The following is a 24,053-nucleotide window of genomic DNA, read 5'->3' as shown; positions in this document are numbered from 1 at the left end:
TACTGTATCAATAATTCTGTTTTCTTTTGTATTATTTACATACCTGTAAATGTGGTACTTTATCAATAATTATGTTTTCTACTTTATTATTTACACACCTGTAAATGTGGTACTGTATCAATAATTACGTTTTCTACTTTATTACTTACACACCTGTAAATGTGGTACTGTATCAATAATTCTGTTTTCTACTTTATTACTTACACACCTGTAAATGTGGTACTGTATCAATAATTCTGTTTTCTACTTTATTACTTACACACCTGTAAATGTGGTACTGTATCAATAATTCTGTTTTCTACTTTATTACTTACATACCTGTAAATGTGGTACTGTATCAATAATTATGTTTTCTACTTTATTATTTACACACCTGTAAATGTGGTACTGTATCAATAATTACGTTTTCTACTTTATTACTTACACACCTGTAAATGTGGTACTTTATCAATAATTATGTTTTCTACTTTATTATTTACACACCTGTAAATGTGGTACTGTATCAATAATTACGTTTTCTACTTTATTACTTCCACACCTGTAAATGTGGTACTGTATCAATAATTCTGTTTTCTACTTTATTACTAACACACCTGTAAATGTGGTACTGTATCAATAATTCTGTTTTCTACTTTATTACTTACACACCTGTAAATGTGGTACTGTATCAATAATTCTGTTTTCTACTTTATTACTTACACACCTGTAAATGTGGTACTGTAGCAATAATTACGTTTTCTACTTTATTACTTACACACCTGTAAATGTGGTACTGTATCAATAATTCTGTTTTCTACTTTATTACTTACACACCTGTAAATGTGGTACTGTAGCAATAATTACGTTTTCTACTTTATTACTTACACACCTGTAAATGTGGTACTGTTTTAATAATTATGTTTTCTTTTGTATTATTTACATACCTGTAAATGTGGTACTTTATCAATAACTCTGTTTTCTAATTCATGACTTACACACCTGTAAATGTAGTACTGTATCAATAATTCTGTTTTCTACTTTATTACTTACACACCTGTAAATGTGGTACAGTATCACCAGTTCTGTTTTCTACTTTATTACTTACACACCTGTAAATGTGGTACTGTATCAATAATTCTGTTTTATACTTTATTACTTACACACCTGTAAATGTGGTATTGTATCAATAATTATGTTTTCTTTTGTATTGTTTACATACCTGTAAATGTGGTACTGTATCAATAATTACGTTTTCTACTTTATTACACACCTGTAAATGTGGTACTGTATCAATAATTAAGTTTTCTACTTTATTACTTACACACCTGTAAATGTGGTACTGTATCATAATTATGTTTTCTTTTGTATTATTTACATACCTGTAAATGTGGTACTTTATCAATAATTATGTTTTCTACTTTATTATTTACACACCTGTAAATGTGGTACTGTATCAATAATTCTGTTTTCTACTTTATTACTTACACACCTGTAAATGTGGTACTGTATCAATAATTAAGTTTTCTACTTTATTACTTACACACCTGTAAATGTGGTACTGTATCAATAATTATGTTTTCTTTTGTATTATTTACATACCTGTAAATGTGGTACAGTATCACCAGTTCTGTTTTCTACTTTATTACTTACACACCTGTAAATGTGGTACTGTATCAATAATTCTGTTTTATACTTTATTACTTACACACCTGTAAATGTGGTATTGTATCAATAATTATGTTTTCTTTTGTATTGTTTACATACCTGTAAATGTGGTACTGTATCAATAATTACGTTTTCTACTTTATTACACACCTGTAAATGTGGTACTGTATCAATAATTAAGTTTTCTACTTTATTACTTACACACCTGTAAATGTGGTACTGTATCATAATTATGTTTTCTTTTGTATTATTTACATACCTGTAAATGTGGTACTTTATCAATAATTATGTTTTCTACTTTATTATTTACACACCTGTAAATGTGGTACTGTATCAATAATTCTGTTTTCTACTTTATTACTTACACACCTGTAAATGTGGTACTGTATCAATAATTAAGTTTTCTACTTTATTACTTACACACCTGTAAATGTGGTACTGTATCAATAATTATGTTTTCTTTTGTATTATTTACATACCTGTAAATGTGGTACAGTATCACCAGTTCTGTTTTCTACTTTATTACTTACACACCTGTAAATGTGGTACTGTATCAATAATTCTGTTTTATACTTTATTACTTACACACCTGTAAATGTGGTATTGTATCAATAATTATGTTTTCTTTTGTATTGTTTACATACCTGTAAATGTGGTACTGTATCAATAATTACGTTTTCTACTTTATTACACACCTGTAAATGTGGTACTGTATCAATAATTAAGTTTTCTACTTTATTACTTACACACCTGTAAATGTGGTACTGTATCATAATTATGTTTTCTTTTGTATTATTTACATACCTGTAAATGTGGTACTTTATCAATAATTATGTTTTCTACTTTATTATTTACACACCTGTAAATGTGGTACTGTATCAATAATTCTGTTTTCTACTTTATTACTTACACACCTGTAAATGTGGTACTGTATCAATAATTAAGTTTTCTACTTTATTACTTACACACCTGTAAATGTGGTACTGTATCAATAATTATGTTTTCTTTTGTATTATTTACATACCTGTAAATGTGGTACTTTATCAATAATTATGTTTTCTACTTTATTACTTACACACCTGTAAATGTGGTACTGTATCAATAATTCTGTTTTCTACTTTATTACTTACACACCTGTAAATGTGGTACTGTATCAATAATTCTGTTTTCTACTTTATTACTTACACACCTGTAAATGTAGTACTGTATCAATAATTCTGTTTTCTACTTTATTACTTACACACCTGTAAATGTGGTACTGTATCAATAATTACGTTTTCTACTTTATTATTTACACACCTGTTAATGTGGTACTGTAGCAATAATTACGTTTTCTACTTTATTACTTACACACCTGTAAATGTGGTACTGTATCAATAGTTACGTTTTCTACTTTATTACTTACACACCTGTAAATGTGGTACTGTATCAATAATTATGTTTTCTTTTGTATTATTTACATACCTGTAAATGTGGTACTTTATCAATAACTCTGTTTTCTACTTTATGACTTACACACCTGTAAATGTAGTACTGTATCAATAATTCTGTTTTCTACTTTATTACTTACACACCTGTAAATGTGGTACTGTATCATAATTATGTTTTCTTTTGTATTATTTACATACCTGTAAATGTGGTACTTTATCAATAATTATGTTTTCTACTTTATTACTTACACACCTGTAAATGGGGTACTTTATCAATAATTCTGTTTTCTACTTTATTACTTACACACCTGTAAATGGGGTACTTTATCAATAATTACGTTTTCTACTTTATTACACACCTGTAAATGTGGTACTGTATCAATAATTAAGTTTTCTACTTTATTACTTACACACCTGTAAATGTGGTACTGTATCAATAATTATGTTTTCTTTTGTATTATTTACATACCTGTAAATGTGGTACTGTATCAATAATTCTGTTTTCTACTTTATTACTTACACACCTGTAAATGTGGTACTGTATCAATAATTCTGTTTTCTACTTTATTACTTACACACCTGTAAATGTGGTACAGTATCACCAGTTCTGTTTTCTACTTTATTACTTACACACCTGTAAATGTGGTACTGTATCAATAATTCTGTTTTATACTTTATTACTTACACACCTGTAAATGTGGTATTGTATCACTAATTATGTTTTCTTTTGTATTGTTTACATACCTGTAAATGTGGTACTGTATCAATAATTACGTTTTCTACTTTATTACACACCTGTAAATGTGGTACTGTATCAATAATTAAGTTTTCTACTTTATTACTTACACACCTGTAAATGTGGTACTGTATCATAATTATGTTTTCTTTTGTATTATTTACATACCTGTAAATGTGGTACTTTATCAATAATTATGTTTTCTACTTTATTATTTACACACCTGTAAATGTGGTACTGTATCAATAATTCTGTTTTCTACTTTATTACTTACACACCTGTAAATGTGGTACTGTATCAATAATTAAGTTTTCTACTTTATTACTTACACACCTGTAAATGTGGTACTGTATCAATAATTATGTTTTCTTTTGTATTATTTACATACCTGTAAATGTGGTACTTTATCAATAATTATGTTTTCTACTTTATTACTTACACACCTGTAAATGTGGTACTGTATCAATAATTCTGTTTTCTACTTCATTACTTACACACCTGTAAATGTGGTACTGTATCAATAATTATGTTTTCTACTTTGTTACTTACACACCTGTAAATGTGGTACTGTATCAATAATTCTGTTTTCTACTTCATTACTTACACACCTGTAAATGTGGTACTGTATCAATAATTACGTTTTCTACTTTGTTACTTACACACCTGTAAATGTGGTACTGTATCAATAATTCTGTTTTCTACTTTATTACTTACACACCTGTAAATGTGGTACTGTATCAATAATTCTGTTTTCTTTTGTAATATTTACATACCTGTAAATGTGGTACTGTATCAATAATTCTGTTTTCTACTTTATTACTTACACACCTGTAAATGTGGTACTGTATCAATAATTCTGTTTTCTACTTTATTACTTACACACCTGTAAATGTAGTACTGTATCAATAATTCTGTTTTCTACTTTATTACTTACACACCTGTAAATGTGGTACTGTATCAATAATTACGTTTTCTACTTTATTATTTACACACCTGTTAATGTGGTACTGTAGCAATAATTACGTTTTCTACTTTATTACTTACACACCTGTAAATGTGGTACTGTATCAATAGTTACGTTTTCTACTTTATTACTTACACACCTGTAAATGTGGTACTGTATCAATAATTATGTTTTCTTTTGTATTATTTACATACCTGTAAATGTGGTACTTTATCAATAACTCTGTTTTCTACTTTATGACTTACACACCTGTAAATGTAGTACTGTATCAATAATTCTGTTTTCTACTTTATTACTTACACACCTGTAAATGTGGTATTGTATCAATAATTATGTTTTATTTTGTATTGTTTACATACCTGTAAATGTGGTTCTGTATCAATAATTCTGTTTTCTACTTTATTACTTACACACCTGTAAATGGGGTACTTTATCAATAATTCTGTTTTCTACTTTATTACTTACACACCTGTAAATGGGGTACTTTATCAATAATTCTGTTTTCTACTTTATTACTTACACACCTGTAAATGTGGTACTGTATCAATAATTCTGTTTTCTACTTTATTACTTACACACCTGTAAATGTGGTACTGTATCAATAATTCTGTTTTCTACTTTATTACTTACACATCTGTAAATGTGGTACCATATCAATAATTATGTTTTCTACTTTATTACTTACACACCTGTAAATGTGGTACTTTATCAATAGTTCTGTTTTCTACTTTGTTACTTACACACCTGTAAATGTAGGAAAGTTGATTTCTTCCTGTCTGAGGATCTGAATGCATTCTTCCTGTTTCGTCATGTGCTCGTCGACCACCCAATCACAGTCTGGGTGTATGGCCTTTGTCTGCGAGCACCAAGACAAACTTGGTTACATGAAAAAAACAATTGCAATAATCATCATTATAACACATTCAAGAAATGTTGAATATAATAAGTAAGAAACATTTCTGCATTGTTGACTTACTTTCTGCAAACATCAAATATACTTTTCAGTACTTCTCAAAATAATCAAAGTAACAAGATTGGTGTTTCCCACAGATCACTGCTTTAAAGGCCTACTGAAATGAAATGTTTTTATTTAAACGGGAATAGCAGATCCATTCTATGTGTCATACTTGATCATTTTGCGATATTGCCATATTTTTGCTGAAAGGATTTAGTATAGAACAACGTCGATAAAGTTCGCAACTTTTGGTCTCTGATAAAAAAAAACCTTGCCCCTACCGGAAGTAGCGTGACATTGTCAGTTGTTCACGCCCTCATATTTTCCTATTGTTTTCAACGCAGCTAGAGCTATTCGGACCATTACCCCATTAATTTGAGCGAGGATGAAAGATTCGTGGACGAGGAACGTTAGAGTGACGGACTAGAATGCAGTGAAATACATATTTTTTTTCGCTCTGACCGTAACTTAGGTACAAGCTGACTCATTGGATTCCACACTCTCTCCTTTTTCTATTGTGGATCACGGATTTGTATTTTAAACCACCTCGGATACTATATCCTCTTGAAAATGAGAGTCGAGAACGCGAAATGGACATTCAGTACCTTTTATCTCCACGACAATACATCGGCGAAACGCTTTAGCTACGAGCTAACGTGATAGCATCGTGCTTTAACTGCATATAGAAACAAAAAAAATAAACCTCTGACTGGAAGGATAGATAGAAAATCAACAATACTATTAAACCGTGGACATGTAACTACACGGTTAATGCTTTCCAGGCTGGCGAAGGTTAACAATGCTGTACTAACGACGCCATTGAAGCCTACTTTACAGCCGGACCTCACAGAGCTATGCTAAAAACATTAGCTCTCCACCTACGCCAGCCAGCCTCCATCTGCTCATCAACACCCGTGCTCACCTGCGTTCCAGCGATCGACGGAAGCATGAAGGACTTCACCCGATGCGTTTGGCGGCCCGGAGACGTAGGAAGTCAAGGTGAGGTCGCCGGCTAGCGCGTCTGCTCTCCAACAAAGTCCTCCTGGTTGTGTTGCTGTAGTCCGCTGCTAATACGCCGATCCCACCTACAATTTTCTTCTTTGCAGCCTTCATTGTTCATTAAACAAATTGCAAAAGATGTCCACAATACTGTGGAATTATGAAATGAAAACAGAGCTTTTTGTATAGGATTCTACGGGGTACCATAACTTCCGTTTAACTGACTACGTCACGCGCATACGTCATCATACCGCGACGTTTCAGCCGGATATTTCCCGGGAGATTTAAAATGTCACTTTATAAGTTAACCCGGCCGTATTGGCATGTGTTGCAATGTTAAGATTTCATCATTGATATATAAACTATCAGACTGCGTGGTCGGTAGTAGTGGGTTTCAGTAGGCCTTTAATGGGCGGGTGGGAGGGCGTGGTTTACATTACACAAATGTTTACATTCGGCACCTATTAATCGGCTGTCAGCGGGTAGAACCAGGGCAGCGCAGCCAACTCGCCCTGGCCGGCGAGTTAGTGGCGTGTGAGTTCTTCAGTAAAATGTCAGCAATTGTTTGTGTCACAACTACCGTAATTTCCGGACTATAAGCCGCACCAGCTAAATTTAGGGGAAAATACAGATTGCTCCATATATAAGCCGCACCCGACTATAAGCCGCAGGGTTTTGATGTGTAATTACCGTAGTATATAGGGGTTCCTGCTACCACGGAGGGGATTGTCGGGACAGAGATGACTGTTTGGGAACGCAAAGCGTCCCATTTATGAACAATAAATCTTTCAATCATTCAATCAAACTTTCACATCTTTGACATGGCGAACAGCATTCGTGCAGAGTACAAATAATACAACGGTGCAAAGTAATACAAAGTGCTCGCCTGTACGTTATCAAAATAACCAGCCTACCGGTATATGAAAAGTCAGTCTTTAATCATTGTGTCATCGTCTTCCTCCTGCGTACTAAAACCACCCAAATCCTCTTCGTCGGTGTCGGAGAAGAACAGGCCGTAAATAAGCCGCACCCTTGTATAAGCCGCAGGGACCAGAACGAGGGGGAAAAGTAGCGGCTTATAGTCCGGAAATTACGGTAGTTAAGTAAAATATAAAATAGATATGATATATGCTTTGAAATGCATCATGTGTTCACCCAGCCCGTCTGTCAAATTTCAAAAGCCAATGTGGCCCCTGAGCCAAAAGGTTTGCCCACCCCTGCTCTATAGACTACTTGTCAGTTTATTTTGCAGACTGTTCTTCATTGCAGAAGAATCGTGTGAAAAGGGCATTATTGTGCAGTTCCTAGAGCAGAGGAGTAGTATATTGCAGACAAAGAGATGATGAAAGGAAGGACCTACAGCTCTAACAGCAAACAAACATTTCTCTGGAGAAGCCGAGCTAATAATGAAGCGACAACACAAGAGCCTTAATAGCCGTCACGATTGTCTCACTGCTGCCTCCACTCTGATCAAATGTTTTCTGGTCACGACTTTGTCTCTACCACTTTTTCTTTTTGTCTCTACCACTTTTTCTTTTTGTCTCTACCATCCATCCATTTTCTACCGCTTGTCCCTTTCGGGGTCACGGGGGGTGCTGGAGCCTATCTCAGCTGCATTCGGGCAGAAAGCGGGGTACACCCTGGACAAGTCGCCACCTCATCACAGGGCCAACACAGATAGACAGACAACATTCACACTCACATTCACACACTAGGGCCAATTTAGTGTTGCCAATCAATCTATCCCCAGGTGCGTGTCTTTTTGTCTCTACCATTTTTTCTTTTTGTTTCTACATATATTTATTTTTGTCTCTCCCAGTTTTCTTGTCTCTATGACTATTTTTTGTTTTTACAGCTTTTTATTTTTGTTCCTACCACTTTTTCTTTTTGTCTCTACCACTTTTTCTTTGTTTCTACCACTTCCTCTTTTTGTCTATACCACTTTTTCTTTTCTTTCTTTATGACTTTTTCTTTTCGTCTCTCCCATTTTCTCTTTTTGTTTCTACCACTTTTTCTTTTTTACCTCTATGACTTTCTTTTTGTCTCTACCACTTTTTCTTTTTACCTCTATGACTTTTTCTTTTTGTCTCTACCACTTTTTCTTTTTGTCTCTACCACTATTTATTTTTTTCTTTATGAATTTTTCTTTTTGTTTCCCCCCCCTTTCTCTTTTATTCTATACCACTTTTCTTTTTGTCTCTACCACTTTTTCTTTTTTGTCTCTGAATTTTTTTTGTCTCCAAGTCTTTTTGTTTTTGTCTCAACAAATTTTTTTTGTCTCTAGAATCCTTTTCTTATTTGTCTCGGCAACTTTGTCTTATTGTCTCTATGATTGTTTCGTTTTTGTCTCAATTACTTTTTTTGTCTCTAAGAATTTTTTTATTTTTTTTCTCTCGACGACCGTTTCTTTTTATCTGTCCGGCTTTTTCTTTTTTGTCTCTATAACCTTTTCTTTTTGTCCGTAGGAGCTTTTTTTTTGTTATAGAGATTTTCATGTTTGTCTCTATGACTTTTTTTCTTTTTTCGTTTCCACGACTTTTTATTTTTGTCTGTATATTTTTTTCTTTTTTGTTTCTGTGACTTTTGCTTTTCTTTTTTGTCCACACAAATTTTTCTTTTCTGTCTGTACGACTTCAACACCACCTACAGGTATTTGCGGACCCCGAGGTCCACTATGAAACTCCTTCACTGAGATTATGTAAAACAGAAAATGTCAGAATTTTGTTATTTAACAATGCCAATGTCAAACAATAACACAAAAGTGTTACTAAAAGGTAATTTCATCTTGTGATAACAAATGTGCAGATGAAATCTAAAAATAGAAGATGTTAATAAAAAGAGTATGAAAGTAAATACTTTGATGGTTATTGTAGATATGAGCTGTGAATGTACATTCAGTACATTTACTAGTGGATAATAGTTCATAAAGGTCTCTGAATGCTTGCTGCTTTTCTACATTTAAGTGCTTGTGGTTTGATTTGTTTTAATACATTCTTGTACGTTTAAAAGGTTAATATTGTAAATCTTATAATGTAGCTACTTATGTTTTCATCATATAATTTCAACCTTTTTCTCCCCCCCGAGTTGTAATTTTCACTATAAATGAGCTGCGCCACGAATGGCCCCCGAGATGCACTTTTACCTCAAAGTACAAGGTCTCTTAATTGGGTATTTATATTGTATTTATTTATTTATAGCAATATTAAAAGAACATGCAGTCGGTGGATCTGGTTAGTTTATTCAGTTACGGTAAGTACAAAATAATATCCCCTAAAATGATGATCAGGCAAATAATCCAGGTAAACACATACCGTAATATAATATACTTTAATGAACTTAAATATGATACTCACTGTCTGCTGCAGCAACAAAAGCAGAAGTAATGTGACCACGCGTTTCCAGCAAAAGTCTCCAGACACAGCCATCCTGCACAACAACATCTCTGAGCTTTTTACACTTCCACAATTGCAAGAATATTCAATGGGGTCCAATCCCTGAACATCAACTCAGCTGCTTTGTTTGTGATGGACTTTACAAGTCAGTCGGCATAAAGCGCGGAGAAGCACATTCAGCGCAGCCAGAGAGAATGCTCATGAAAGCAACGGGCAGCTGGGAGCGCAAATACATCTCAGTTTGCACCCTTCCCTATTTGGAAGGGTGGGCGGATCCTCTCAGTTTTCTTATATGTTTATTTTCAGATATTATTGTTTTTGTTGTGTTGTTCATATTGTTGTTGTATATTGTTAAAGTGCTGATATTGTTATATGTATATAATGTATTGTTACATTGTAGATATTTTTAGTTTTACATATTGTTGCATTGCAGATATTGTTGTATTCATATATTACTACATTAATTATATTATTGTGTATATATAAATACATATATACATACATACATATATATATACACATATACATACATATATACATACATACATATATATATATATATACATACACAAATATATACATACATATATACATACATACATACATACATACATCTATGCATACATATATCTATGCATACATACATACATATATACATACATGCATACATACATACATATATACTGTATATATATAAACACATACATACATATTTATACACACACATACATATATATATATATATATATATATATATATATATATATATATATATATATATATATATATATATATATATATATATATATATATATATATATATATATACTATCACGTTGAAGATATTGTTATATTTCTATATTTTTCTTACAACGTAGTTATTGTTTTAACTGTAACATTTCGGTGTTGGCATCAACCTCAGATGCAGAGATGAGCAGTTAAAATGTATTTGTTTACAAAAATAAAGAAATAGTGCAGCAGGGAAGAGCACAGGAAGCACAGGGAAAGCTATGCACATTTAGGTACAGAGAAAAGCGAAAAGCAAAATGATCATAAAAAAGCAACCTGATTGGCAACCAGGAATAGGTGTGTCCTGATTGCCAATCTGGGAAAGGTAAGGGAGCCAGCACTCAGACAGAAGTAGTAGTGGGAAAAAGGAGGCAAACAGGAAATTTAAATAAAAATAAGAGCACTGGATAGGAAATACAACAAAATACAATAAAACAATAATAATTGTCATGAAGGATCATGATAATAATATTTTTGAAGATAAATCAAATGATTTTAATACAAACTAATAGTAGTTTTTACATTTACATTGTTTATTTTGATCAGTTCACTGTATTTTGTCCAACAAGTGTAATTAATGAAAGGAAATCATTATGTTGGTTATTGTTTTATAATCTTGTATGTACAGTATATATTGTTACATTGTTCACAAAACATTTTTTTCCTATTATGATTATAAACAAGATTATAGAGAAACTGCACTTGTTTGGAGTTTTGCCTATTATTTACGATTAAGACAAGAACACTTTTTTTTTTTTTCACCATTCTAATTCGTAATATATGGCAAGTATGAGGTGGCTAAAAGTGCAGCTAATAAGAGTCCTCTATTGTGCCCATAAAAGCCCTCTAAAAATCATCCAAAAACAGCCAACATTACTCCATTTACATATTGTGACCTGAATATTATTTGTTTGCGCCAAACTTTTTTTTTTTTTTAAACCTGCGTGAGGATTATGATTAATTCTTCATCTAAGCGGGAAGATGTAAACATCCCATCAGTCGGCATCCCAGTGAGAGCAGACATTGTACAGTAAGGGATTGTTTTATATTGTTCGTAGTTTGTATTTCTTGTTTAGCACTTAGCAATACTACTACTTGCTGAATCTGCTTTTTACTCAGCTTCTAAAACTTGTAGCTCATCATCCTTGTATTCAGGCGCAAAAACATAAGGTTCTGGATCACAATTTGTCCCAAAGTAGTCTTTGTTGTCTCTTACGAAGTCTGCCATGATTAATAGTGCTGTTGTTGAAGGAAATAGCGAACGTTTTGATGCGTATGTGAAATGAGTGTGCTGCTGTATGCTGAAAATGAGCAACACATATAAATATTACATGTTACTATGAATGTGGCTATTACTAAATTACATACAGTATATACTTACAGCATGTATTTATAGTAAAACGTTGATGGAGGTTTTTTAGAGTGCTTTATAGGCGGAATACATTACCTCCATTTTTAGCTGACTTCTGCTAGTGTTTATTTACGATTTAGAATGCATGAAAACGTGTGGTGGTCTTAAAAAACGATTGTGAACGATAAGCAAAATGCCTTAAAAAAAGTGCTGTTGTGCAAAACCACAAACTCATTCAGTGATCATGAAAAGTAAAGTAAAAAGTGACCCTGTATTTACTTGGTCTTGGATCAGGTAAATATGCAGTATCAACCTGCAGTATCAACCTCGTACTTCCACTTAGTCTATAGTACAATGTAAGTACCTGATAGGTGCACTCAAAATTGTGAGTGTGCAGTGATGGATACTTACCACCCTCAGTCGTTGCTGACTGGACCACACTTACCAGAAATGATCACAATATTTACCTTCTTCTCTTGACTACTTTCTCTCTGACTACTGTACTCTTTATAACTAAAGTGATGATGGTGTACCGTTACATGCCTGGTTGAAAGATTAGAAAGCAAAAACATGTGGTTTTTAAAGCAACAGCATTTATTATCTGACATTAAACTCGATTTACAAGCATATAAATGTCACAAACATTGAAATATGAAATGTACAAGCAATGCCAGGAAAGAAACACTAATTATGGAATATATTTCTATTGAAAACAAAAAGACATACGACTGGTACTTCCCCGCTCAGTGGTAAAGACCCATCCTGGTACTCTGGTACAGGTACATGTAAGCGTCACAGAAGAGACGTTTAGCCACACCACTCATGTTACGAGGCACCTGATTGGCCAGCTCAGCGGGGGACATGTCCAGGTACACGGCGACCTCAGGACACGCTCGCACTTCCGGGATGTTGAAGCCGTCCGTCCCTCCTAAGAGAAGCCGAGATAGAAACTGAGTCATGAACGTGTAGGTCAACACTTTAGAGCAGCGGTTCTTAACCTTTTTGACCATGGGGCCCAACTTTTCCACCACTCCAATATCAATACTGAATTAGTAATATTACTCTTGATTTGAATCATATTGAATAATTATATCTAACCTATTTACAATTTAGAACCTTGTTAAATGGTATGAAACCATGTGTAAATCACAATGCTTTTAATTTATTAACAAAATAAACCTGATTAGAAATGGCTGATTAGAAAAATAATAATAAATAAACTGCATAATAAAGGAGTCATATAATTGACGAAAAATACATTATACAATTATGTTGTGCTAAAATAAATACACTAAATTAACAATGAATGTGTTTAACTAAACTGTCAATAAAATTAAAGTGCAAATGAAAACACAGCTTTGCTACTTGAGTCATCATTTTTGCGCTTAGTAATAATGCTTTATTTTTAAGATCGGGACAGTGCACATTTAATGAACATCGATATTTACGTATCTCTGTAAACATGTCGGATTATAGCAAAGCTGCTACTTTACATCCGTAGTCCCTAATCAATAAATAAAAATAAAATACAAATGAAGAAGAGACAGCAAATAAACAAATAAATATTATATACATGTATATACAGGGTATATATATTATATATATACCTGTATATATATATATATATATATATATATATATATATATATATATATATATGTATGTGGGCTCTGTACCGAGGATGTCGTTGTGGCTTGTACAGCCCTTTGAGACACTTGTGATTTAGGGCTATATAAATAAACATTGATTGATTGACTGATTGATATATAGACAGTATATATATATATATATATATATATATATATATATATATATATATATATATATATATATATAAAAAATATATATATTATACATATATATATAATATATATATTATATATATATATATATACACACACATATATATGTATATAATATATATATATGCACAGGTATATATATATAATATATATATATAAACATATATATATATATATATATAAACATATAAGTATATGTATATATATATATATAAACATATAAGTATATGTATATATATATATATATATATATATATATATATATATATATATTTATATATATAAACATATACGTATATGTATATATATATATATATATATATATATATATATATATATATATATATATATATATATATATATATATATATATATATATATATATATATATATATATATATATATATATATATATATATACACACATATACTTATATGTTTAATTGTCCTTTAAAAGAAGTGTATGTGGGGCGTTACCTTATAGTGGAGGGGATCCTGTTCGAAAGCCCCCCCCCCACCCTAACAACAGACTTCTTCTGTTCGTTTGAGAGTGTCATTGCTGGCACCAGTGGTGGCAAAGTGTATTACATCTGAGTACCGCTGCGGCCCACACAGACCACAGCTATGAAACACAGATATTTTTGGCGGACCTCCAGGGGGTTAAGAACCACTGCTTTAGAGAACACTCACCGCTTCTGTCCGCCATGCTGTCAAAGAAGATCCAGTCTTTGCTGTCCGGTCCGTACTTGAGGAAGGAGACGTAGTGGCTTGTCTCGATGCACAGCACAGCAAACAGCTCCATTATGTCTCTGCTGCCGTTGTTTGCTGCGGCTTGCTCCATGTAGCCCTTGGGTATGTTCAGAGCTGCTGTTTGATGGCTGCGACGCTGAGGATGACAATGAACCTAAAATACATGACATATGACATGTATTATTGTTCTTTACATTATATTACATGTCTTCAATACTGTTTGACCAACTTTTGTTTTAACAGAACTGAATATTTGATTAATAATGTTCAAATTGACTGTTTTAGTAGTTCATGAATGGGCAAGTAATTACAAAATAAAAAATCAATGACATTACTTTAAACTATGGCCCACGGGCAATAAACAGTATATTCAAGGTAAAAAATAAAGGGGTCATGTTATGATTTTTTCTCTACATGTAAAACACTTCCTTGTGGTCTACATAACATGTAATGGTGGTTCTTTGATCAAAATTTTGCATAAATTATATTTAACAGATCGTTTTCAAGCCGCTTGCTGATCGTCTCTTCAGGATGCACCGTTTTCATCAATCAATCAATCAATGTTTATTTATATAGCCCTAAATCACAAGTGTCTCAAAGGGCTGCACAAGCCACAACGACATCCTCGGCTCAGATCCCACATCAGGGCAAGGAAAAACTCAACCCAGTGGGATGACAATGAGAAACCTTGGAGAGGACCGCAGATGTGGGTGACCCCCCCGCCCACTCTAGCAATGGACGTCGAGTGGGTCTAGCATAATATTGTGAAAGTCCAGTCCATAGTGGATCTAACATAATAGTAAGAGTCCAGTCCATAGTGGGTCTAGCATAATATTGTGAAAGTCCAGTCCATAGTGGATCTAACATAATAGTGAGAGTCCAGTCCATAGTGGGTCTAGCATAATATTGTGAAAGTCCAGTCCATAGTGGATCTAACATAATAGTGAGAGTCCAGTCCATAGTGGGGCCAGCAGGAGACCATCCCGAGCGGAGACAGGTCAGCAGCGCAGCCATGTCCCCAACCGACGCACAGGCGAGCGGTCCACCCCGGGTCCCGACTCTGAACAGCCAGCACTTCATCCATGGCCACCGGACCTGTGTCCCCCCTTCCACAAGGGAGGAGGGGGCGGAGCAGAAAAGAAAAGAAACGGCAGATCAACTGGTCTAAAAAGGGGGTCTATTTAAAGGCTAGAGTATACAAATGAGTTTTAAGATGGGACTTAAATGCTTCTACTGAGGTAGCATCTCTAACTGTTACCGGGAGGGCATTCCATAGTACTGGAGCCCGAATAGAAAACGCTCTATAGCCCGCGGACTTTTTTTGGGCTCTGGGAATCACTAATAAGCCGGAGTTCTTTGAACGCAGATTTCTTGCCGGGACATATGGTGCAATACAATCGGCAAGATAGGCTGGTTCCGAAACAGATATTTTTTGGCAGCTGTAGGGGGCGCTCACGGCCCAACAATGAGCCCTGGCTCTATAGTTAAGAAACACTGATGTCAACCAGAAGGAAGTTGTCATGTCTGTTCATGTTTTTGTTTTTGGCCATGTGTTGTTTGTTTTTTGGACTCTTTTTAGTTCCTGGTTGCACTTCCTTGTTTGTTTGTTTCCATAGCAACTCATTAGTTTTCACCTGTCCTGTCACGCACCTGTTTCACGTTTCGAGTCACGCACCTGTTTTCACCAATCATGTCTATTATTTAAGTCCATTGTTTTCTGTTAGTCTGCCTGTCGACATCACATTTATGCTCTGCACCCTTTATGATCACGCTTCTTCATGCCATGTTCACAGTTCCTTGTCTAGTAAGTTTTTGTTTAATGTTTATAGTTCTCCGCCATTGTGCGCGCCTTTTGTTTTCCTAGTCAAGTTTTTTACCTCCGCTGTGAGCGCCTTTGGTTTATACCCTTTTGAGTTTAAATATTAAACATGTCCTCACCTGCACGTCGTGTCCAGTCAAGTTGCTTTGCACCTCGGGAAAACAATCCACGCCAAGGACCAAGTCGTGACAGAAGTGTTTTAAATGTAGAAAAAAATCATAATATGACCCCTTAACTAAAGGTTAAAATAATTGAGGTAACAAATCAAAATACTCTAATTGACAAGTGGTCAGCAAGTCTCCAAAACATGTTGAAATTCAGTTTTAAGCTCCTGCCTACTTTTATTTAATTAAAAAAAAATTATTTATAAGAAGTGTATTTTTTTACCAATTATTTACATTGTGATCTTCTTGAGACACTTTGTGATTACGTTTATTAGTATTAGTAGTTTCCCCACTTGTCCTGGTAAACTACTGATGGGACAAAGTAAAACAATGACTCTCATGTCCAGATAACATTGCCAACCTGAGCAGAACATGTACTGCAGAAGATTTTGCATCCAGTACAGCCAAAAACAGGCTCTTCAAAACAATCAAGGCACTCTTCTTGGGCCAACTTTCCACAAAGTATGCACTGCTGAGGACCTGAAACATCAAAGAACACATATCTGTATCTGCTGTGTTTGTCAATGTTTAAAACTCCATCTATTATATTTAAAACTTAATTGAAATGTATAGTGTTTACCTTCAGACAGAAGGTTAGTGATGTCTAACTCCAGGGAGGGAATAATTTTCTCAAACATCTTGAATTTCTTCCCAAAGCGAGGCATCTGAAGGATGAGGCAGGGTGGCACCTGTAATTGATAACACAGGCTCTGATCTACTGAAATCCAAATAAGTGCTAAATAGCATGTGCAAACTGTAAAATTGTGTGTACTATTAGTGGGCGTCTTGCAGGTGATCTTCTGGTACATTTGGTAACAAGTGCAAAAGTGGTGCAGACCGCCCTATTTAAATGACAACTTGGCATGTATAGTACGACTGGCTGTCACCTTGTGCTTCTTTTCCTCCACATTTATTGCATCATAGGCTATGCTCCAACTTGTAATGTTTTGTCATGTTGTTAAACATGCAGAACACAATCATAATCTGCGCCTCCTTTTCTGGGATATATTGAAGCGCTATCTCGACAACAAAATATATTGTTAGCGCTAAGAGAGATGAAGACACATAATTTTTTTTCCATATAGGAGATACAGCAATAAAAACGAACACCGTTAAAAAAAGTCAGCAGACACCAAAATTAATCAATTGAATCTGTTTTAATTAACCCTTTAAGTCATCCCGCAGCTAGGAGATTATAAAATGCCGTTGATGAATAGACGATATGTCAAATATTTATTCCCAACGGTCCAAATATTTTGACACGCACAAGGAAGGAGGATTCTCTCTTTCTTATCTCCTCCTTTCTCACTGTGCCATTTTAGTTTGTAAACGTTCTAAATAAAGACACGAATGACCTGCCGCAGAACAGTTTCAGGTATGATGTATCACATTGCGAGCGCTGAATGATTACATTTGCACAATATATATACATATATATGTATATACATATAATACATACATAAATACATACTTATACATATATATATATATGTATACATATACATATATATATATATAAAAACACATTATCTACATACATATACACACACAAAACCTATAACAATAACACTACCTGCTAGCCTATGTTACCATTAATGGTTTAACAAAATATACATTTTATATATATATATATATATATATATATATATATATATATATATATATATATATATATATATATATATATATATATATATATATATATATATATATATATATATATATATATATATATATATATATATATATATATATATATATATATATATATATGTATATACACTACCGTTCAAAAGTTTGGGGTCACCCAAACACAATTTTGTGGAATAGCCTTCATTTCTAAGAACAAGAATAGACTGTCGAGTTTCAGATGAAAGTTTTTTTTTTCTGGCCATTTTGAGCGTTTAATTGACCCCACAAATGTGATGCTCCAGAAACTCAAATCTGCTCAAAGGAAGGTCAGTTTTGTAGCTTCTGTAACGAGCTAAACTGTTTTCAGATGTGTGAACATGATTGCACAAGGGTTTTCTAATCATCAATTAGCCTTCTGAGCCAATGAGCAAACACATTGTACCATTAGAACACTGGAGTGATAGTTGCTGGAAATGGGACTCTATACACCTATGTAGATATTGCACCAAAAACCAGACATTTGCAGCTAGAATAGTCATTTACCGCATTAGCAATGTATAGAGTGTATTTCTTTAAAGTTAAGACTAGTTTAAAGTTATCTTCATTGAAAAGTACAGTGCTTTTCCTTCAAAAATAAGGACATTTCAATGTGACCCCAAACTTTTGAACGGTAGTATATATATATATATATATATATATATATATATATATATATATATATATATATATATATATATGTATATATATATATATATATATATATACATATACATACATATATATATATATATATTTTTTTTTTGTACACCCCTAGTATCTACATGTCTTTCAGTAAGGACTAGTGACTCAAAGCGCTTTACATTGAGAAACCCATTATCTACAGTTGTGCTACAATTACATAAGTGCACTGGGAGCAAGGTGGGTGAAGTACTGTATCTTGCCCAAAGAAACAACGGCAGTGACTAGGATGGCGGAAGCTAGGTTTGAACCAGGAACCCAAGGGCGGGCCACTCTGCCATCTGAGCCACACCGTGCAAGGTCCATGACCAATTTTAGTGTCTTATAGAGTTCTAATGCTTGAGTCAAAACTGAATAATCTGTAGCTCCATCTGCATTATTAACACAAAAAGTCGCGCAGAATTCAGGGAGTCCATTTTACCTCTGCCAGTTTGAGTCCAGCACTGTGAAAGGAATGTTCCAGTAGCTGCTGCACCGTGGGCAGCACCAACTTGTGGTTCTGCTCCAGGAAGATCTGATAGCAATAACTCTCTTGTACTTTACCACCAGCTGACCTGAATATAGACGATACACTTTATTCAAGACTAAAGCTTAACTTATATTCCAATTATGTGATCTTCTCAGGTAAAAAACCTAAAAAAGTCACATGCAAAATAAAAGTAAAGTTGTCATTGAATCATTAGGAGTATTTTTTTGAGAATAATACATGACACATCAAAATGTTGTAACATACAATTTCAAAAGAGGATCCAGTGCGAGAATGTGGTGCATGATGACGGTGAGAAACTCCTCTGGGTCTAAAAGACAACAGCAGATGTTGACACAAAAGAAATTATTTCTGCTTGGATGTGAAATAAAAGCGCAGAATAAACTCACCCTTTTCGTCAGTGGTGAAGGAGTTACTGTAGCCATGTTTCTGTAGCTGCTGCCTGAGCTTCATGACATGTCCACCTTCCACAAAACCCTCGCTGTAAAACATCCACACCTTATGAACCAACTTATTTTGTTGAATTTCCCCCAGGGATCAATAAAGTACTTTCTATTCTATTCTATTATTTTAATAAGACAAACAATGTATTTTTCTCCACACATTATAATAAACCAACTAATCTTCACTATACATGAGAATACAAAAAATAGGTACTATCACCACACATAATAAACTAAAGTATGTTCATCACACATAATAATAAACCAAAATATCTCCACCACACGTTATAATAAACCAAAGTTTTTCCACAATAACCAAAGTATTTCCACAAAACTTTATAATAAACCCAAGTATTTTCACCTTACGTTATGGTAAATCAAAAATATCTTCACCACACATTATAATAAACCATATTATTTTCATAATAAACCAATATATTTTCACCACATATAATTAAATTAACACAATTTCACTGTATGTTATAATGAACCAACTAATTTTCACCACAATTTATAATAAACCATATCTTTTCACAATAAACAAAAATATTTTCACTACACATTATAATAAACTAACAACTTTTCACTATGTATTATCATAAACCAACATAGTTTCACCACACATAAAAAAATCCATATATTTCCACAATAAACCAAAGTATTTCCACAATAACCAAAGTATTTCCACAAAACTTTATAATAAACCCAAGTATTTTCACCTTATGTTATAATAAATCAAAAATATCTTGACTACACATTATAATAAACCATATTATTTTCATAGTAAACCAACATATTTTCACCACATATTATAATTAAATTAACACAATTTTACTGTGTGTTATAATGAACCAACTAATTTATAATAAACCATATCTTTTCACAATAAACAAAAGTATTTTCACTACACATTATAATAAACTAACAACTTTTCACTATGTATTATCATAAACCAACATAGTTTCACCACACATAAAAAACTCCTTATATTTCCACAATAAACCAAAGTATTTTCACCACACATTATAATAAACCATATATTTTCACAATAAACCAAAATATTTTCACTACACGTTAAAATTAACCAACAACTTTTCACTATATGTTATCATCAACCAAAGTATTTTCACCACACATTATAATAAAGCATATATTTTCACAATAAACCAAAGTATTTCAACCACGCGTTATAATAAACTAACACATTTTCACTATATGTTATCATAAACGGAAGCATTTTCACCACACATCATAATAAACCATATATTTTCATAATAAACCAAATTGTTTTCATCATGTGTTGTAATAAACTAAAACATTTTTGTTTTACCACAGATTATAATAAACCAACATAGTTTTACCACACATAATAAACCAAAGTATTTCCACAATAAACAAACATATTTTCACCACACATTATACTAAACCAACATATTTTCACCACATTTTAAAATGAACCAACATATTTTTGCTGCACTATAATAAACCAAAGTCATTTCACCGCATTTTAAAATAAAACAAATTATTTTCACCACATTCTTTACATTAGAGTTACCTTCGGAGGGGGGTGACAATATCCTGGAGCAGTGTTGTCTGAATGGCGCCATCTTGGGGTGGTGTTGATTTGAACAACATGGAATCCAACACGGACGAGCAGGAGAACAAACTGAGGAGCCAAGAAGAAAGAGAACAAGGTTACACACATTTGCTAGCTCCATTGATGTGGAGGACCTCTTTGAATGATGTGGCGGGCCACATGAAATGACAAGTGGGGCATATTAAAAACTATGTGGCGGACTACATAAAATGATGTGGCGGACCACAACAAATGATGTAGCGGACTACCTAAAATAAATGAAGTGGGGGACCACATAATATGATGTGGTGGGCCTTTGAAATATTGTGGAAGACCACATAAAATAATGTAGCGGACCCCGTATAATATTGTGGGAGACAAAATAAAATGATGTTGTGGGCCAAATTAAATGATGTAACGGGCCAAATCTGGCCCCCAGGCCTTAAGTTGGACACCTGTGTTATAATCAAACGCTGACAAAACTGTGGCGTGCACACAAAGCATTTAGAGAAAATTCAGTGCTTTCTGCATATTACTTATGTGGAGAGCAACATAAAAAAATTACATAGATAAATAAATAAATTATGTGGAGGGCATATTCATTATGTGGAGTACATAAAATGACGTGGCTGACCACATAAAATAACATGGCGGGCCACTATAAATGATGTGGAGTACCACATAAAATTAGGGATGTCCGATAATATCGGACTGCCGATAAATGCTTTAAAATGTAATATCGGAAATTATCGGTATCGGTTTCAAAATTATCGGTATCGGTTTCAAAAAGTAAAATGTATGACTTTTTAAAACGCCGCCGTGTCCACGGACGTAGGGAGATGTACAGAGCGCCAATAAACCTTAAAGGCACTTCCTTTGCGTGCCGGCCCAATCACATAATATCTACGGCTTTTCACACACACAAGTGAATGCAAGGCATACTTGGTCAACAGCCATACAGCTCACACTGAGGGTTGCCGTATAAACAACTTTAACACTGTTACAAATATGCGCCACACTGTGAACCCACACCAAACAAGAATGACAAACACATTTCGGGAGAACATCCGCACCGGAACACAACAGAACAAATACCCAGAACCCCTTGCAGCACTAACTCTTCCGGGACGCTACAATATACACCCCCCGCTACCCCAAACCCCGCCCCCCCAACCCCACCCACCTCAACCTCCTCATGCTCTCTCAGGGAGAGCATGTCCCAAATTCCAAGCTGCTGTTTTGAGGCATGTTAAAAAAAATATTGCACTTTGTGACTTCAATAATAAATATGGCAGTGCCATGTTGGCATTTTTTTCCATAACTTGAGTTGATTTATTTTGGAAAACCTTGTTACATTGTTTAATGCATCCAGCGGGGCATCACAACAAAATTAGGCATAAAAATGTGTTAATTCCACGACTGTATATATCGGTATCGGTTGATATCGGAATCGGTAATTAAGAGTTGGACAATATCGGAATATCGGTTATCGGCAAAAAAGCCATTATCGGACATCACTACATAAAATGATGTGGCGGGTCATTGAAATATTGTGGAAGACCACATAAAATATATGTAGCGGACCACATATAAAAATTTGGCAGACAAAATAAAATGACATTGTGGGCCACTGTAATGATGTAACGGGCTAAAGCTGCCCCCAGGGCCTTAAGTTGGACACCTGTGTTATGAACAAGCGGTAACAACACTCACGTGCACACAAAACATTTAGAGAAAATTTGCTGTTTCCTTCAGGTTTACAGCTTTGGCCTGTAATGCGATCGCTCCTCTACAAGTTACATTTGTGGTAAACACGTGCGCACAGGTCAGGTGGGAGTGGGATGACAATCCATACGCCGATACAAACACTGGTCATGCTAACCTGAAGAGGGAAGCATCTATGTAGCAGGAGTTATGGTGTCCTTGGATACCCTTCATTCGTCCAATCAGAACTTGGTGAACTTGATCGGCGCTGATGGGAGGGATAGGCTCCATTTTTGCAACGCTGTGCTGTCCTTCTCTGTCTGAAAGTTCACCTGCATGTGTGCAAACACACAAACGGTAGTTGGCCGGAGCCTACCCCAGCTGAGTGGACTGATGGCGACTTTATTGCTGAGATAACTCAAACATCACATTTAAAAGCCCCAGAGGAGAAGAAAAAGAACATGCAAACACAGAAAGACCTGTTATGCGTTACATTTTATACACACCTGCGACATCGTCCTTGGGTGTCGTGTTTTTGTCACAGTCACTCAGGAACCGGGCGTCAGGACGGCAAGAGCTCAACTTCACAAACAGGGCTCTCCCAGGAGGACACCGGAACAAACACATATTTTTGAAGGTACCGTCACTGTGTCCCACGTCCTCCTCCTGAGAACATAG

At 34.1% G+C, this 24,053-nt stretch overlaps 2 protein-coding genes across 3 annotated transcripts in view; both read right to left on the bottom strand.

Annotated features, from left to right (window-relative positions):
- ghrhrb (growth hormone releasing hormone receptor b) overlaps positions 1–10,564 on the bottom strand; it is a 43,612-nt gene extending 33,048 nt beyond the window's left edge. Inside the window, exons 1-2 of the mRNA XM_062027972.1 lie at positions 10,082–10,564; positions 5,519–5,630 (exon numbers count right to left, since the gene is read on the bottom strand). Of these exons, the coding sequence (XP_061883956.1) occupies positions 5,519–5,630; positions 10,082–10,168 (199 nt within the window). The 5' untranslated portion in view covers positions 10,169–10,564. The remainder of the gene's footprint in view (positions 1–5,518; positions 5,631–10,081) is intronic.
- A 2,251-nt stretch (positions 10,565–12,815) lies between these two features.
- cyldl (cylindromatosis (turban tumor syndrome), like) overlaps positions 12,816–24,053 on the bottom strand; it is a 28,878-nt gene continuing 17,640 nt past the window's right edge. The window contains exons 6-15 of one of the 2 annotated variants that reach the window (XM_062027970.1): positions 23,882–24,041; positions 23,554–23,707; positions 21,651–21,761; positions 20,042–20,133; positions 19,899–19,962; positions 19,587–19,719; positions 17,376–17,484; positions 17,157–17,275; positions 14,753–14,948; positions 12,816–13,188 (exon numbers count right to left, since the gene is read on the bottom strand). In XM_062027970.1, coding sequence (XP_061883954.1) covers positions 13,004–13,188; positions 14,753–14,948; positions 17,157–17,275; positions 17,376–17,484; positions 19,587–19,719; positions 19,899–19,962; positions 20,042–20,133; positions 21,651–21,761; positions 23,554–23,707; positions 23,882–24,041 — 1,323 coding nt within the window. In that variant the 3' untranslated portion in view covers positions 12,816–13,003. Of the gene's footprint in view, positions 13,189–14,752; positions 14,967–17,156; positions 17,276–17,375; positions 17,485–19,586; positions 19,720–19,898; positions 19,963–20,041; positions 20,134–21,650; positions 21,762–23,553; positions 23,708–23,881; positions 24,042–24,053 lie in introns of both variants that reach the window. The other variant, XM_062027969.1, reaches the window with a different exon arrangement.

The sequence above is a fragment of the Entelurus aequoreus genome, linkage group LG19 (assembly GCF_033978785.1).
Source record: "Entelurus aequoreus isolate RoL-2023_Sb linkage group LG19, RoL_Eaeq_v1.1, whole genome shotgun sequence".
Taxonomy (NCBI): domain Eukaryota; kingdom Metazoa; phylum Chordata; class Actinopteri; order Syngnathiformes; family Syngnathidae; genus Entelurus; species Entelurus aequoreus.
Note: the sequence above shows the minus strand (reverse complement) of the source record. Positions and strands in the feature narration are given on the sequence as shown.